An 18,151-nucleotide genomic window follows, 5' to 3' on the forward strand; every position below is an offset into this window, starting at 1 on the left:
CATGGCTTGCTCTGTCTTTACATGTCACCATCAATGCTGTGCCGACCCTCTAGCATGCAGGCTGTAAAAAGGAGGGATAGTTTCTGCCTTACTCTCTGATGTACTCTACACCTCGAAAATTGCAGAAGGCCCTGGGCAGGTGTTCACAGATCCATGGATGTGTGGACAGTGAGCAGGTCAGGCTGGGAAAGCCCCTTCAGGGTCAATGCCAGCTGCCCTGTGGCTGTGGAAGGCTGTGCTGTGCACTGCAGGATGATTGGCATGCTGTTGCCCCACCTGCCAGATTCCTGTAGCACTCCTCTCACTGTTGTGACAAAATCTGTGAATATGGTGCCAAAACACCCGTGGATGAGAACCAGTGGCTAGCCATGTGCCTTGGGGATATGAGGGAATCATTTGTGTATTATCTGACAAATACTGACTGAGTGCAAAGTACAGCTGAAGCATTACAGGAATTTGAATGAGAAATTAAGGTCTTTGACCTCACAAAATTTACAAATTAGTGACAAAAACCTACTAACTGATTAAATAATTACACACTGTGATTCATGTTTAAAGAAAATACACAAGTTGGAGACATCAACACTAACAGGAGAGATCTGTCAGGGGTAGTGGTAGAGAAGGCCTCTTAGAAGACAGTTTAATTAAGGCCTCAGCATGCACAGGCTCTCCTCTGTCCTCCATACACTACAGAGTATACAAGCTGAGGGCTGAAGCTGGAAGGCGGATGTGTGGGATAGGAAGCACCTCAGCTGGGCATGCCCTGCAGCTGGAAAGAGCCTGGAGCCTTCCAGGAAGGCTGGCAAGGCTGGAGCACTGTGGCAGAAGGGGTCTAGGAGCTTGATTTAAGAGGAGAAGGTGAGCCAATAGCAATGCGGTGGACACTCACAGTGGATCTACTCAGGTGATGAAAGCAAACAGCTACTGATAGAAATGGGACTTCATCACCAGGAGGAACGTGACCATAAGTACACGAGGGGCTGAGGGAAGCCCTCCTGAGATACGCTATCAGAAAAAAGCCAAGCCAGAGAGATTTGTTTCTGTCTCCAGGGAGTGTCAAAAGAAGGAGGTTGCCATTAGGAAGAGAACTGGCAAGAAAAGCATGACCCAGTGACAGACACAGGCTGAGGGCTGGAAATAGGCTCACAAGAATGCCACCAAACCAGAGAAGTCAAAGTCACAGACAGAGATGGCCAAACATAGGTCAAAATAACTTAGGAGAGCCTTAAAAATCTTGTTCCTCCCCAGGTTCAGGGGACATGGACACATGTGTTCTCACCTTTGTGCACAGCACTATCCACAGTCAGGCAATGAGTGTCATCCATTAGTAGAAGATGGACAGAGAGACACACAGACTGGAAGAGTCTGCTGCTGACAAGTGGCCACCAGTGACTCAGCACAAACCCACCACGGTGGTTCTGCTTCACTCTGCAGATATTTAACACACACACACACACACACACCCCACCCCCCCCCCCCCCCCCCGCCCCATAACCTGGTTGAAGCGCTGGGAAGTGTCCGTCAACTCGACAGAAGCTGGGGTCATCTGGGAAGAGGGAATGTAACTGAGACAATGCCTCCATCAGACTGTCTGTAGTGGAGGGCATTTTCCTCAGTAATCACTGATGTGGTGTCACCCCTGGCAGGTGGTCCAGGGTGTATACGCAAGAAAGATGAGCAAGCCATGAGAAGCAAGCCAGTAAGCAGTGTTCTTCTACAGCCTGTGTATCAGTTCCTGTCTCCCTCAATCACAGACCTTGAATGGAAGTAGAAAATGAAGTAACCCCTTTCCTTCCCACGGAGCTATCACTGTAATAGACACTCAGCTGTGAGTTAGTAAAAAGTGAGGACGAAAAAGAGCGGAATGTACAACAGAAAGGAACGCAGCCACTCAAGTCTTTAAAGAAGAACCCACTTACCTGTAAGCATTAATATACTCCTTTCTGTGTTCCAGGAGAAAATCTCTCAGCTTCCCAATGTGAGAAATCTACAATGGAAAAGATAGTATGCTTTATATGGACAGGCATACACTGAGTGGGCCCACTTTCCCACACAGTAGAGCATAGCCACGGGGAGACTCTGAACTTCGAATTCCAAAACTTGTTTCTAATTTTGCTGGGAGGGGTGTGTGCTAAAACAAGGTCTAGCTATACAGCTCAGGATGGCCTTGAACTAGTGGTCTTCCTGCCTCCATACTCAGAATACTGGGATGACAGGCATGAGCCACCATAACCAACTCACAACTTTGGTTTTAGGATCTCACAGCCACTACCATGCTAACTCTACCATGCTAACACTACCACGCTAACTCTGCCACCCTAACTCTGCCACGCTAACTCTGCCACGCTAACTCTGCCACGCTAACTCTGCCACGCTAACTCTGCCACGCTAACTCTGCCACGCTAACTCTGCCACGCTAACTCTACCACGCTAACTCTCATGGAGGGGAGGGTCTCTTACAAGCGCCTGCTTCTTCTTCTAACTGTAGTGACTTATGATGTTAGGCACAGGCGATGCCTAAGGAAAGTGCAGACTCTACCAAACAGTGTACTTCAGGAGCTCAATAAGCGGCAATTCTTTAGTATACTGTATCTACACTCACTGACAGTCATTTCTTTTCTCAGGTGTTGTAGGGATAGATCCTGAGGCCAAAGCTGCAGGTATATAAACAGAACTTGTGGGAGCAACACAGAGATGATTTGGACAATTATTTACACCTACATGGGTCCCCACCCTCTTTGTGGGTGCTCCCACAGATGAGCAAGAAGCAAAGGACTGTGAAATTCTTACTTTGATAGGGCTGACTTCAGGTTTAATAACAAGCCTACTGGGGCTGCTGGTGTAGCTTAGGCACAGGAGCCCTTGTCTGGGATCCTCCAGGCCCTGGTTCCATCTCTAGTACTAGAAACTGAACCAACCCTGCTCTAGAACACCTATATGTCAGTGGGGAGTTAATAATTCAAACTCAGGTCACAGTCTTGGGAACAAGTGTTCTGAGAGGGAGAGAATGATTAGCCAGCAGTGGCCTGTTTCTGTCCCATGACTACTGCTCACTCAGGCCTCCATTCTTGCCTTTGCAAGACAGATCTGCTGAACTTTCAGTTCTCCACAACATTTTCTGTAGACCAACTCAGGCTACTTTTCACTTGGCTGTGCATTTAAAAGGACCTCTGCACACCTCCCATGTGGCATGCTGTAAATGCTGACTTAGCTGGTACATGCATGCTTCTCTTTTCAGATGCCCCAGGAGCTGCCCAGGAGGCCTGCACAGTGCTCCTCACAAGTCTATGCACAGGAAGCACTGAAGATGATCAGCATCCTTACACATACCAGGTCTGTCTGGAGATGTGGGACAGAGGTTAGTCCAGCTTCCCACAGGGTCCTGACTAGTAGTACTAATGCAGTTCAGAAAGGTGCTCTAGGGCACTTAAAAAGCACAGAGAAAAAATCCAAGTGTGATTAGGATGTTCATTTATTTAACAAACACTGACTGAGTCTGTCCAACCCCGGGCAGTAACACCCACTTTCAAACATATTCTCTCCTCTTTCCAAGGGCCTGCTGTGTTCACTGACCACCACTATTCCCATAACCAGTTGGGAATATGAACCTTGTAGTGAATATGTTTCAGGTCACACACTCAGTATACAGAACTCAGGTTCAAGCTCAGGTCTGAGTCCATACTGGGCATGGTTCCTAGTTACCACAGCTGACTTCCTCATGTTCTTCCTATTTCCTATCTACCCTGCATCCTAAAATCTCACTGTTAAGTCAGGTGGGGAAAAGATTATAAAATGTACAAGCAAAGTCTCTCACATGACATGTAAGATTTGATACAGCAATTCTTCTGTTTCAAGCCCTGCCTGCTTACCAGGAATCAAAAACCCTTGGCAGGCCAGGTAAACCATGAAAGGAAAGAAAGGGAAGTAGATGGTAGACTTTTCAGTACTGGCACAGTTCTAGCTCTAAAACACTATAGCCAAAGGCTACAGCTTGGCTGTGTATGTGTGTGGGGTGGGGCACCAACATGTGCCTAAAGAGTGGAAGCAGAATGCCAAATCTGGCAGTCCAAGTCCTCCTCTGTACAGCTGCAAGGTCTTAGTCTAGCCTAGTTCGAACTGCAGGGCTAGAGTCCAGCGTTTCCCATCACCTGTACACCCACAGGACCCGCTCTTCCTCTGACTGTCCTATGTACATTCTGCTCTTCCTTGTTCAAGAGTGTTTCCCTCTCAAACAGGTGCTGCGTGTGCACCTGTTACAGTGTCTGCTCCTGCCTGACAACACCATGCCCATGCTGGGGCCATGACCTGATTTCCCTTGGGCAGAAGGAAACTCCCAGAGGGTAATAGTAACTGTCTTCTCTGGAACTTTCTGTTTTCTGGTGAAAAACTGTCTCTCACAATCTTCACTAAATATTAAATGAACAGGGGGTACTAAATAATCCCACAATGGCTATACCTACTGTAGAAAGCAAAATGCTTTCCCAGACATCCCAGGGCACTCCCTTTACTCTGTTCTGGAAAGATGCCCAACCCTGTCACTGGTGAGTAGACTGTTGACTTTCAAACCAAAGCATCATTCTAGATGAGTAGCTCAGTGTGATCACGGGGGTTCTGATACAATGAAGGAGGTGGAGGAGCCAAAGAGGTGGGGTGAGACATACTGAATGGATCTTCCCTGAGGGTCTTTGCAACACACTTGTCTATATGTGGTGGGCAGCCCAGGTGAGGGTACACAAGCCACAGGACCAGAAGACTGTCTACCTGCTGCTTTTAGCTGGGATCTACAGCAATCTGCTGTGAGCTGAGAAACAGACATATCTATTTAAGGGTTCATTTCCAAAACAGCTCTGATAAGGAGTCAGAAAGATTCTCATAAAAAGTCTTAAAAGCTCCAGAGAGATCCAGGACACAGGTCAGACCCAGCTGCTACCTACAGTCAGCTGGTCTTCAAGGGAGACATGGTCCTGTAGAGGAGTGCAGGAGCAAGAGGGTGCCACGGCTTACAAAAAGACAGTGACACAATGTTTCCCCGAAGCTCACTCAGGATTAAATGTAATTCTTGCCAAGTTAAAAGGTTACTTAATAACATCAGCAGCCCTTCCCCTAAGGCTGCTACGAGAGTCAGTTGTCTTCTAGGAAGCGGGATGTTAGCATGCCCATGCTCCAGTGGGCCACCCTACACCCCTGCACGTGAGGACAGCACCAGACTTAGTGAGCTATGAAAAGAAGAGATGAACTTTCGGGTGGGGAGTAAAGTGTCTAGGGGTCTAGGGGAAGCTGGAGGGCCCCCCCCCCATGATCAAAATACATGGTATACATGCATGAAATCTTCAAAGAATTAATTTAAAATGGTATTACAACTCAACATCAGCATACTATATAAAATATTTTCATGCCAAGAATGAAATGCAATAAGGAAACATTAAGATTTCTGTGTGTGTGTGTGTGTGTGTGTGTGTGTGTGTGTGTGTGTGTGTGTGGTTGATGTTAGGTGTCTCCTTCAATCACTCTTCCACCTTATTTTAAGGCTTCCCATTTAGCACTTTCTTAATTCTAGTCATTTGAAGGGGAGAGATTTCCTGTTAAAAAATGACTAGTAAGTGATAACTTAGACCAACAACCAAACCCCAACAGACTCTAGCTACTGCATCTAAGAACTTGCAGTGTTCACTTATGTTCTACTTAATGTACTAAGAGCACATTAAAAACCACCCACTAAAGCCTTATTCAGAGCCTCCTCCAGGGCAGATAGAATCTCAAAGTTCTGCATGCATAGCTGGTCATACTGCAGACCTTCCAGGAGGTAGGAACTCTTGCATGTGCTCATTCAACCAGGGAGAAGACTGGGTTAGAGAGATGCCCCTGGCTCAGAGACACAAGCCAGCCAGGCAGTCTAAGTACCACGCCTTAGTTCTCTAGCACCTGACTCAACAGGAGGACGAGGAGGAACTGGAGGGCACAGGCCACATGAGCTGGCAGTTCCCTTCTGGTGTACATTCCTCCACATACACACAGTCATCATAACCCATGGACCACCAGTCACCTGCGTGCTCGGCAAGATACACTGCTCGACAGCTACAAATATGCTAGGATTGTGCCCTCAGGGCATTTGTATGATTTGGACATCATCCACTACTCCAGTTACTAAATGTAGAAACAGGCCCTGCACGAGGTCACAAGGCCAGTGAGCAACAGAACTAGAAGAGATCAAAAGCCAGACACAAAGGCGAGGCTGTTTATTCTGCCCTGTACTTGCTTTTCCTTCACACAAATCAGCTGGGGTTCATGTGGGAATGAATGCTTGCATTCGGTGATCTAAAAAAAAACTCCGTTTTTAAAGTTGAAACTTGATTATTATTCTTTGCACATATGTGTAAGATGTATGCCATGGTGCATGTGTAGCTGTCGGGAGACAACTTTGTTAATGTCAGTAGTCCTCCAGCTTCACATGGGTTCTGGAGATCAAACTCAGACCATCAGGCTTGGGCAACAAGAGTTGGGCTGAGTCATCTTACCTACCCTAAAAATTCTTTTTAAAGTCAAAATCCTATCTTTAAACATTTGCAGACAGACAGACTTGCAACAGATGTGTGTCTTCACAGCCCCACGTGTTTTCCTTGAAATGAGTTGTTGTTCCACGTTTTGTAACCCAGGAAGCTCAGAACTGGCAAGGCCATCAGGGTGTCAGGAGGAAGGTTCACAAGGACAGGATGGTCGGAAAGACTTTCTGGGATGATGCTGGCCATTTATCTTGATCCTAATCACCAAGCTACCTCAAACACGGTTTACACACGCAAGGACACACAGGCACTTGAGTGACCCACACCCACAATGAGGAGAAGCTCCAGGAAGGTCTGTGTGGAGCTTGGCAAGGGGGGCAGAGGAAAGAAAGCAGAGGAAGCAGAGGGAGGTGACCGCTGTTCTTGAGCGCTTGACTGGCTGCTAGGTTCTGCACTGCCCACCAGCAACTGCACCAGGAATGCCTCTGATGAGTCAGAGAGTCGCACTAACTGTGGGTAGAGAGGTAGGAACTTAGGCATCAGTTGGATACTGTGGACACTGAGCCGAACAAAGCAGCAGGTTCACTCCTGGGGTCTCTGTGCGCACCACCCGGAGGCTCTGGGCCAAAATGACAGGTGTGTCCTCCTAAAGCAGCTGTTCAACCCCCTGCCCATAACATTTGTGCCACCAATGCACCAGTGGTCACATTGTGCCATGCTGGTCATTATTGTGGTCGACAGTATGTAAGCACCTCAGTACCAGGAGAGCTAGCCTACAGGGAGGAAGCTTCCTGTTAGCACCAGCTTGATTTCTCCATGTTCTGTGACCAAAGTCTGTGGTGTCTCTGGTGTTAGGATTTTACCGTCAAGTTCTGGTGGGCAACCAACCAGGAGCTGTGGCAATAACCTACACTGTCTCAGGGGAAATGCCCCACCAAAGACACTGGATTATTTGCCTGCCCAGTTTCTAATCCTGGATTTCTGTTTGACTTATTCCTGCTTGTAAGGCTCTACTCAGGGGCCAGCTTCTGACCCTGTCTTCTGCAATTTCCAGGCCAGGTTAAGGACCTTAGAGCAAGCATAGATATGCCACACCTTGTTTTGAACTACTTTCATGTCTATTACTAGTCCAAAGTACTTTTTTTTTTTTTTTTTCATTTTTGAGGCAAGGTTTCACTGTGGGTAAGAATTCCTGAAAAGAAGCTGTCGGCGAAGGCTGACTGGAAGTTCAGTGATATGCAAAGGCTGGAATGCTGCAAGTCAAGTGCCCTTTAAATATCCATTTCTTACAGCCCACCTCGGTGTCAGACCTCACATGCTATGACTACCAGATAGGAATCCTCTGGAACACATGAGCAGACCCCTAGTTTCCACCAATCCAAGGCTCAGAGTGCTGTCAGAGAGCATGCTCGGCCTGTACACGAGATCTCTCCCCTTTGCTGTAGCCTGCCTTTCTGGTGTTCCCACTAATGTGTGTGAAATGTCTTGCTTTATGATCTTTTTGCTTTATTAATATAAAACAAACTTCATAAACTGCTTCTTTGTTGGAACATGGGATTTGGGGTGACCTAAATGTTTATCCCCTCTAAGACGAGAGCTCTGTTTTTGAATAAACAGTACTGTGTACCTCTGGCTGGCCTGGAACTGAGGACAGCCTCACTCACAGAAATCTGCCTGTCTTTGCCTCCCAAATGCTAGGATTAGTTAAAGGTGTGGCCACCACTCCCAGCTCATCAACTTAGTCCTTCACAATGATTTCTCTCTTTTTCCTTTTTTACACTTTTAAAAGTTTAATAATAGAAATACAGTGCTCTAGGGTGAGCCCAAACAAAGGAGATAATCTGTACAATTAGAAAAGCAAGCGCTCCCTGTGCATTAAATGGCCCAGGCAGGGGCTGTGCTACAACATGTCACGTAAACAGTCACCTTGCTGCTTCTGCAGCATCTTATTGCTTAATCACAGGCCATCCTCAGATCCTGGCAGATAATCGCCAATCTCAGATGTTTCCATTGCACTCTGGCTCTTCTGTTTTCTCAGTATTTACAATCCCTTAACTCCAAAAATATATACGCAAGTCCTCCGGGATTATTTTCCATTGATATTGATCAAAATATGATTTGTGAGAGAGATTTTAAGAATATTTTATCACATTTCTGCTGAATTCTGAGGGAAAAAAATAGAAAGCTCTCCTCCACAAGGATTTCAGTAGAGTATGAAAATTCTAACTCAGCTAGTTAGCTGCACACCTTTCCCTGTCCACTAGATGGCAGCACTGGCCTGAAAGCAGCATTCCCAGGCGGTCACTCAATAGTACCACCATTTCCCCCCAGGGGCTTTTCAACCTCTCTTGTTCTTTCATTTAGTTTGGAATCAAAGGATTCCTCCAAGTTAACTGTTCTGCACATACTGAAACTGAAAGGACACTGTTTCACACCCACACGCGTACTTTGGATGAGTTTGGGAAGTTTTTACAATAAGGCACTGGACAGAATGAACACAAATGGAGCTTAGAGGAACATGGCGGCAGGCCCAGCTTTAGTAAGAGTGTCACCTACAGAACAGCTTGGCTATCTGTTACTTCCTGGGTGCTTTGTAAATTACTCAAAGCAAGATAAACTAAAACAAAAGCACTGTGAGAAATGGTAGGATTCCTTTCAATGGCTGCGCTATCCCTGCAGGGCAGTTCAAAGCAGTGAACTAGAGTCTTTTGCTGATCACTGCAGGGCCTGACCTGTAGCTCCCTCCCCAGGATGATAGGAACTCGGTTCTGCTGGCACTCACAACACTACCAACAAAGACTGGATGGATTTCAGAACACTAAGTACCGATTTGCATAATTTGCCTCTGAAAGAAGCAAGCATTGTTCAAGATTAAAGAGACTCCAGTAGGTCCCTCTGGCATGTTGTAAAAAGTCCCGTAACAAAGGCATTACTTCTTTATTTTTCATTCGGTCAGGGGACACAGCTTGTTGTGTCAGTCAGTGTGAAGCAGAGTCAGAAGAGCACTGCTGTGGAGTGACAACTTGCCAGCTACTGATCAGCTAGAGAAACCTTCCACAAGGATGGGTTCTGAGCTGAACTTGGGGCCGGCTGAGTTCAAAATCCAATACCTCTGTCCTAACTGAAAGAGAATTTCACCGCCAATTACTAAAAGTCTGAATTGAAAGCAGAACTAACAGGCCTGGCGTGCACGGACCCTGCTGAAGTGCCCCTGGGAGATGTTGGAATTAGGTCCCAGGAGAGAGGCTTCCATCTCTAGACTCGTCACCTACGGAGAGCCTGGCTCAGCCCCGCTCGTCCACTAGTCTAGGAGGTTCTTTCCTCCACCACAGAACGATGGCCCTCACAGAACTGTTGAGTAAGCAAGTATTGTGTTCCTTCCACTTTCCCCCACCACAGAACGATGGCCCTCACTGCGGGCAGTCACCCTTAGAGCAGTGGCTCTCAAGCCTTAGGTCATGAACCCTGGGGGGGGTCGAATAACTTTTTCACATGGGTCACCTAAGACCATCAGAAAACACAGGTATTTACATTACAGTTCACAACAGTAGCAAAATAATAGTGGTGAAGTAGCAACAAAAATAATGTTTTGGTTGGGAGTCACCACAGCATGAGGAACTGTATTAAAGGGTCACAGCATTAGGGAGGTTGAGAACCACTGCCCTTCTGGGAAGTTTCTTTCCAGTCCTCACAGGGCCCTCCTGACATCCAGTCCTCTTTACAGCATGGCTCCTTCTGAGGGTTGCTCTCTGCCTGCACCGAGCTGTAGAATCTGCTTCTTAAGCTCAGCCCAGTCCTTGATGCCATCCTTTCCATTTTGGGTATACTCATTGTAATCAGAGCTTTAGTCACCAGCCCATAAAACACGCACGCAGGCCCACCTCTCTCAGATCAGTTGTCTTCTGGACACTCCACGGCTGCATCAAAGGGAGCACGTCCTGGGAGGGCACTGGGGCAACCACTCCACTCGACTCTGGCTCATGGCTCACTACCAGTTGTCCTCATCACCCCAAAGACTTGAGAGCCCCCCCACTCTCTCTCTCTCTCAATTCCCAAGTCAGAAAATCACAGGCCTCCATTGCGCTCACAAATAACCCACACCTGTGAATTCTGCCCACTCACCTTGCTAAGTACCTGCGAGAGGAGCTGCCCCCACTGCCCACTCCCTTCCTCCACACCTCAGTGCCCATCCCTCAGCAGGCTCCTTCTCATGCCCTCATCTTCCCACCACCGGCTACTCAAAGCCGCCGGGACCAGAGGGTTCCACCTGTGGTACTGCGGTTCTTGGCCCTCCGTTTCTGCACAAAGCCTTTCCGAGGCCAACTGACTGCATCTGATCTTCATCAGCTGGGTATGTAAGGTACTATCAGTCCGCAAACTTTGCTCTGGACTCAGAAGCAATGCACTCTAGCTGTACAGCAGCTCCCAGAATTCAATGCATCTTCTAAGAGACAGACAGGAACCATGAGTACTAGGAATCACTTTTTCTAGCCTCACCCTTGTACTCTAACTTCCCAGAGTCTTGAATGGCATAGAGTAGGGCTGGCTGGATAGGGAAAGCCGAGTAGTGCTGTGGGGTGGGCACAGTGACCGAGAGCTCTCTATACTAGCAGCTAACTTAACAAACCTGCAAAGTGGGGTTTCCTTCCAGATAGGAAGCTCCTACCCCCCAAACCAAACACACAGCTCTCAGAGAACAACAACTGCCTTCTTAATGCCAATGCAAAATGAAAGGACTCCCTCCTGTACTGCCGAGGTTGAGCGGCCCCACATCAGCAACCACCCCAAGCTGAAGTAGTGCCTGCTTTATGGCAAGCCTGGGCTCTTGACCTGAAGAACAGGCAAATACCAGAGACTACTCTTCCTCCCCACTCCTTCAGGGGCCCACTTCCTTCCTATGCTAACTGAAAAGACCCCTTTCAACTCCATTTTCCCAGCACCGTACACTGCATCTCTGTGGTGATGGTTAGTATATTCCCTGTCCAGCAAAACTTGGACACTGGACTTTACTAGACCTTTCTATTTGCTTAGTAGAAACTGCATAATACCAGAGCATAAAGAAGTGACTGATTGCCCCTGCCTGGATTATTAGGCCTAGAAGGTTCTAGGAGACACCTAATTGTGAAGGACAGCACATGGGGAGCCAACTGCCTCTTGGGAAGTCATTCCACTTCAAACAGTAAAGAATTCTTTTTCCTCTGAACCAAGTTCAATGAGCTAGGAGCACAGCTCAGCAGCAGATGCCTGCTGGGCACACATGAGGTCCCCCTCTCAACACTCAGGGCTGGAGAATCCTTCAGTTATTGTGTTCCTACACAAGGAGGCTTCCCTTCCTCTAGGCTAAACATTCCCAGAATTCTCATGAATTCTTTACCTGAAATAACGTCTGTAGCTTCTGGACACATTTATTACCTTAAATATATCAGGTCATGGGTCTCACATACCAACAGGATGCCCAGAATAGACTGGAAGCCTTGTGCTGGCAGAACCACTGCCTCCCGTGTCTGCACGTAGTAAGTATTCTTCCTGTGGCACTTCAGAATGCCCTCCCTTGAGTCACTGAGTCAAGCTGACTTTACATCAACTAAGGTGACTTCCCCAAGAGAGCTACTGATAAATTCTGTCTTCATTTGGTTCATGCTTTCCCTGGCCTCTTGTCATTCGTAAGTCTGACCATTTTGCCATTGAAAACAACTGTAATTAAAGAGCATCAATGTATTTTAACTTAAAAAATCAACAAAGAACCTGGGTGCTCAGAAAGGCGGCACACACCTGTGATCCTGATACTCCAGAGACTGAGGCAGAGGAGATTCAGCTCAGTGGTAGAGCACCCACCTGCCCAGCAAGTGCAAGGCCCTGAGTTCAGTCCCCGGATTGTGATAAGGAGAAAGATGACTGTCAAAAATCTCTCTGTCTCTCTGTCTCTCTGTCTCTCTGTCTCTCTGTCTCTCTCTCTCTCTCTCTCTCTCTCTCTCACACACACACACACACACACACACACACACACACACACACACACACTCTACAGATCAAGTTGGCTTGGCCCACCATTCACGAAGAGCTGGCCTCCACTCTCCTCCAGCAGGACCCTGGGCTTTTTGGGGCAGCAACAGGAGACCGAGCTATAGACTAACAATCAGGATCCGTCAGCCCTGAGTCTCTTGGTACTGCTTTTGGAATTATTTTTGTTGCACTAACTCAGATAAACTAGGTTCTCCTGCATCCAAAGAAACAAAACACTCATCTTCATTAACACTTTGGTTTGGTTCAGCAGCATTAGCATGAATGACTCCATTTTGGTTTGGTCTGTTAGGCCAAGTGCAGGAGTCCAGTGAAAACCATGGGCTCCTATAATTCCTCTGAACAGAGTGCAATGGGACCAGAACACACAACTGCAATGACGTAAACTTCAGAGCAGTTCAGCTCTCTAACTAAAGGCACAGACTGTGGTTTCTTCGATACGGATCAGAGCCATGGCTGGTGGCCTTGGGAGTCATGATGAAGGCAACTGTGTACACTCCATGCTAGAGTTGCAGGTGGTGAGGTGAGATACTCTTCCTAGATGAGACCCTGGGAAACCAGACCAACGAGATGGGTGTGGATTCCCCAACCCCATACCCACCTTATCCAAGGTCACCCACACCAAGTAGAAAATAGGCTTCCACCAGGCAAGTTTCTGTGTGCTATACTCACCAACCAGCCTGTCTGCCTGTGCCCAGTGCATTCCCCTCAGAATCTTTCCCTGCTCCCACTGCCTTTCTTTCCCACCATCTCCCCCCTGACTCAGCACACACCTTCCCCGGGGCCAGTGCGCAGACTGACCTCCATGCATAGCCTTTATCTGCCCTGCTCTCTTAAAGCAGAATTGTCATGGATGATCAGCATGAAGGCAGAGAGCAGGATAGCACCTTCAGGTGCAATGACTCAGCCAGTTCTGACCTAGAGTCACTGCTGTGCCCCAAACCTTCAACTGCTGCAATGGTTGATTGGAAGATCTGCCAGGTTCTTCCAGCTGACAAGTTCCAGAATGATGTGGGTGTCTGATTATCCAAAAGCTACTGTAAACGAAGGTGGGCAGTCTCCTCCCCGGCCTGCTTCCACCAGAGCATGATTCCAAGGCTGCATACACTGGCAGTATTCTCAATATCTATCTAACCTACTACATAAATTCAACAACAGAACTTCCAAGTCTGGGCTTCAGAAATTGAAACTATTTCTCAGAAAAGACAGTAAGAAGAATCACCCTGACAATTCACAAAAGGTATAAATTTGGGCAGATTCTACATGTTTCTGGTGAATGTCCAATAGAAGCGACGCAGCAAGGAAGAGTTCGAGGCCTTTACAAAGAGGAGACAAGCCATGGAGCTGGCCTCAGTGAGCTGGCCCTGGAGTGAGTCTACACCCCAGTCTGCATTCTACCTGTCCTTCCCCTCACCACTCCACAGCTGTGATGGGAGGGCGGCAGGGCAATGAGGCACACCGGAATCTCAACCCTGGGCATTGACTGTTCTTGTATCTTAAAAAGCAACCGGAGCACAATGGAACTTGTGCTTCATTTTCCAGGAAGGATTCCATTTCCACTTTCTTTATTGGCCTTACATAAAGAGTTACAAATATCTACCACATAGTTCCGCCTTATATGGGATATAGATGCCTGAGACTCTGACCTAGGAAATAACATACTCCTTAGACATAAACTTCTCTACTACCATTTTGAGCTTCAGAGGCTCCTTGCTTGCTGGAACTCAGGTCAAAGAACTCTGCTAGCGTGCATGTATGCATGTGCGCACACATACACATACACAGCACACACACACACACACACACACACACACACACACACACACACACACACTTCTAGTGTAAGCACCCTGCACATAGAACAAGTTTCCAGCTAGGCACTTAAGATGGTCGCTGGCGACTGGCGAGCTTGGCTGTAGGTAACACTAACCAGTACTGATAAGGAGACCAGTGGGTGGCAGGGGGTGGGGAAGTCTGTTCATGAGACCTACCCACACATCTGCCTTACTACTGGTGGAGAGGGAGGAATGGGAGAAAAGCTCCAAAGATTTTTTTTAACCGAAAGCTGTAATAGATACACAGTGTCCACTGTGTACCAGGCACTAGGTTAGACTCCTGTACTGATTAGCAAATGAGGACAGATGTCTTGGTCATACAGCTAATGAATGGAAAGCCAGGATCCAAACTCCAGAGTCAAGTCCAGAAGGAGCTTCGTGCTGTTTTGAATTTGTTTTCATGTACCCCCAAACTTGGGCTCCCTGGGATAAACTTGAGCCCAAGAGACAAGGCAGAGAGAAGCTGTCACGCCACCTTTTACTACTGCGACTGCACCAAGCTCATGAAAATGACTCACTAAGTTTACTTGTCAGTTTCTTCAAAAGCAGTTGCTATTTTTCCCATCCATAATAGACAATACTTAGCAGACAAACACAATGATATTCATCACAGCATGTCCCATACCCCAAGGTGTCCACTTCCCTTCTGTGGTGAAGAATTAAAAAGCTCAGAAAAACCACGTCTTGTTCACTTTGGATTCTGAAGATCCAGCGTAGGCCCCAGCTCAACAAATGCCTACAAACATTCAACAAGTCAAAGAGTTTTATTGAGAACTTGTCATTTTAAAAAAGCATTAAGGAGTAGCTATACCTAAAAACTGGCAGTTACAATATACAAAGGGGTTTTTTAAATATAGCTTTTTCATGGTCACTGTAAATATATTAGCATGCATCAGAGGCACACAACCCCAGAGCCAACTTGAGATCTATAGTTCATATTCATCCTCAGGACAGACTGGAATCTTCAGCAACAGAATGGGTCTATCCAGTCCATGAAGTCCCCAAAGACTGAACACTGCTACACACACACACACACACACACACACACACACACACACGAATCACAGCGGTACAGCAGTAGGGGAGGAAGTGTGTGAAGACTCAAATGCTATCCATCTCATTTTCTTAGAATCCTGGCCACAGTTAAATTTATGTGCTAGGAACAACATATAAACTCATTTCTTTGTGAGCCAAAAACAAGCATCAGACCAATTCTCCAGCCTTCCACCCACAGTAGCAACTACAAGTCACATCCACTAGGTGGCACCCTCTACCACAAGGGTCCCCTGAGAACAGCACAGTACATCAAAGTGACAGCAGCCTGGTCCTAAGATGATTTGTCTCTTGAGGATACACATTTGGTTTAAGTTTCCACTGCAAAGTTAAAGTTCTCAAGATAGGTCATGCAGATCAATTGCTCCTGTAATCTGAAACTCAAAAGAGCAAATAATATCTAAACAAGGGGAGGGGGTGGCTTGAGCTTATGAGGGTCTCTAAAAGCCAGGAGACAGTCTGCCTGGCTACCTCTAATCTCACCATCAAAACTGTTACCTTGTTCAGTTTCTGCTTCACATCAGCAAGGGACCAGCAAAAGCAACTGTGAGCAGTACAGAGGGAGGACAGACATGCACTGTCTCGGCTGCCTGACAGATGCCAATCATTCACACTCCACAGAAAACACTGCCCTGATAACAGGAGAACTCTGCTCTACACTAGCCTACTTCTTTAGCGAAATGCAGGCAAAGGAATGAGCAAGCACTCCTTCTATTGGGAAGCTCTGAAGAAAGGGTTTGGTAACAAGACCCACAGCCTGGCCTCCACAGATCTCATTCAGCTGAGTGAATGGGAATAAAATACCGAGTATGCTGGCCTCTGCCAACAGCACCAATGCCGGCATTCCAAGAAAATCCAGGGCCTTGCCTAATTATTCTCTGTCCGCAAAAAAATATAGATTCCTTTCCCTCATTATGCACTCTCTCTCTCTCTCTCTCTCTCTCTCTCTCACACACACACACACACACACACACACACACACACACACACACACACACTGCAGAAAGTACTGTTTCAAGGGATAAGTTACAAAAGGTTCTAATACATTTGCTTTGAAAAAGTGAAAGTGGAAAAAGTATTTCCAGAATTTAAGTAACTATTGCACACAGACAACTGCTAAATTTTACAAAATGAGGACTTCACCAATGAAAAGGAATTCACTTAAACGTTCAAATAGGATGAAATACTTAGTCCCTAATACAGCTTCTAGGGTGAAGTAGAACAGCTAGGAAAATAAGGATAACATAATAGACCTTAACTATGAGACTCAAATTCCATACTTTCAAGAATGATTTTACTGGGACAAAAAATATTTTCAAGTCTCTACTTAAATTATATATTCAAAACTCATGTTTGAAAGTTTTCACAGTAAACTGAGTTAAGTTCAAGTTTGTACTTTCTTGAGCAATTTTTCAGGTGACTAAAGTGCTTAAAAACACAAATATAAACATTTATATTCTTATCATAATAACAAAGAATTTTGCTTTAAAATCTTGTCTCAATTTGTTGGCTACACAACTTATCAAAATGTATCACCAAGTGCCCCCAACAACAAGCATGCGCACGTGGGCACACACACACACACACACACACACACACACACACACACACACACACATACACACACACACACACTTTTAAGGATCCCGCAGTCCTGTTTGGAGAAAGAAGAGTCAACAGTTTCTAAGACCCCTGTGCAATACCCGCAAGCCGCAGGCATCATCCTGGTCTTCAGAATTACCCCAGGGAATGAAGCACCTTCCCCAGGCTGAGAGCACAAGCAAGGCACAGAAGCACTGAGTGCCTACTAGGTCAAGCTCAAAGAAACTTGGGATTTGAAACAAATTCAAAGTTTTAAATTTTATTTTTATTTATATCCTATATTGCAGTACATTTCAGTAACTAAACAAATTTACTTTTTCCCCTCATTGCAGAATTAAGAATCTCCACATAGGTTATTTTGAGAAAAAAAAAAGTTAAGTTTTATTAGAAACTACTTTGCTTTTAAACTGGAACACACACACACACACACACACACACACACACACACACACACACACAGATACACAAGTGACTTCTGTGCTTATTAAAATTAGGAAAGGGCATCGTGAAGACTCCTGTAACAATCATTAAGGCTCTTTAAAACACCAGAAACCTCATGTAGAAACTTCGCATTCAGTTTTTATTCTGAATTACAGCCAAGCCTTTGTTCCATACCCGCATAAGTCACTGCTTCTTTCTTCTCGAGAGTAAGATTTTGAGCAAACATTATTAAAAGCTACATCTGACTTTAATAGACTTTCCCAATTTGCTGCTGAGTGTTTACTATCAAACTCTAATCATGACTTCCCTGCATTTATTTATACTTTAACACAAACTTTCAAAGTTTTCCCAACTTAAATAAAAACCCACAAAAACTATGGGAAATGCTTTGCTTGAAAGATAAAAGCAAGCTGATTCATGTGCATTTGTAATGATGGCTGTTTATGTCTGTTCAAATACGCAGCTCATAGCACTTTCAATACCTAGGTTTAACTGCATTTTCTTGTCTCTTAAAAGAAAAAAAAAAAGAAGGTACGGAGTTTCTTCCCCCATTTTGCTGTCACAATATAAATGGGAGCTAATGCAAAGCATTCCGGCTCAGGGGCATCCTGCACAGAACATCCAGTCTTCAGCGTGAATACTGTATAAGTCATTATCTTGCTTTCTGAATGAAATGGGGATGTTTTATTATATATGGCC

At 46.0% G+C, this 18,151-nt stretch overlaps 1 protein-coding gene across 2 annotated transcripts in view; it reads right to left on the bottom strand.

Moving 5' to 3' along the window:
* The window catches only part of Stx18 (syntaxin 18), a 100,087-nt gene that overhangs the window by 38,515 nt on the left and 43,421 nt on the right, over positions 1-18,151 (bottom strand). The window contains exon 2 of one of the 2 annotated variants that reach the window (XM_052736045.1): positions 1,920-1,987. The exons of the other annotated variant lie outside the window; for it this stretch is intronic. Coding sequence (XP_052592005.1) covers positions 1,920-1,987 — 68 coding nt within the window. The remainder of the gene's footprint in view (positions 1-1,919; positions 1,988-18,151) is intronic. 2 annotated transcript variants of the gene reach the window in all.

This window comes from Peromyscus californicus, unplaced genomic scaffold, assembly GCF_007827085.1.
Source record: "Peromyscus californicus insignis strain IS unplaced genomic scaffold, ASM782708v3 Scaffold_13__1_contigs__length_99412109, whole genome shotgun sequence".
In the NCBI taxonomy this organism is placed as follows: Eukaryota; Metazoa; Chordata; class Mammalia; order Rodentia; family Cricetidae; genus Peromyscus; species Peromyscus californicus.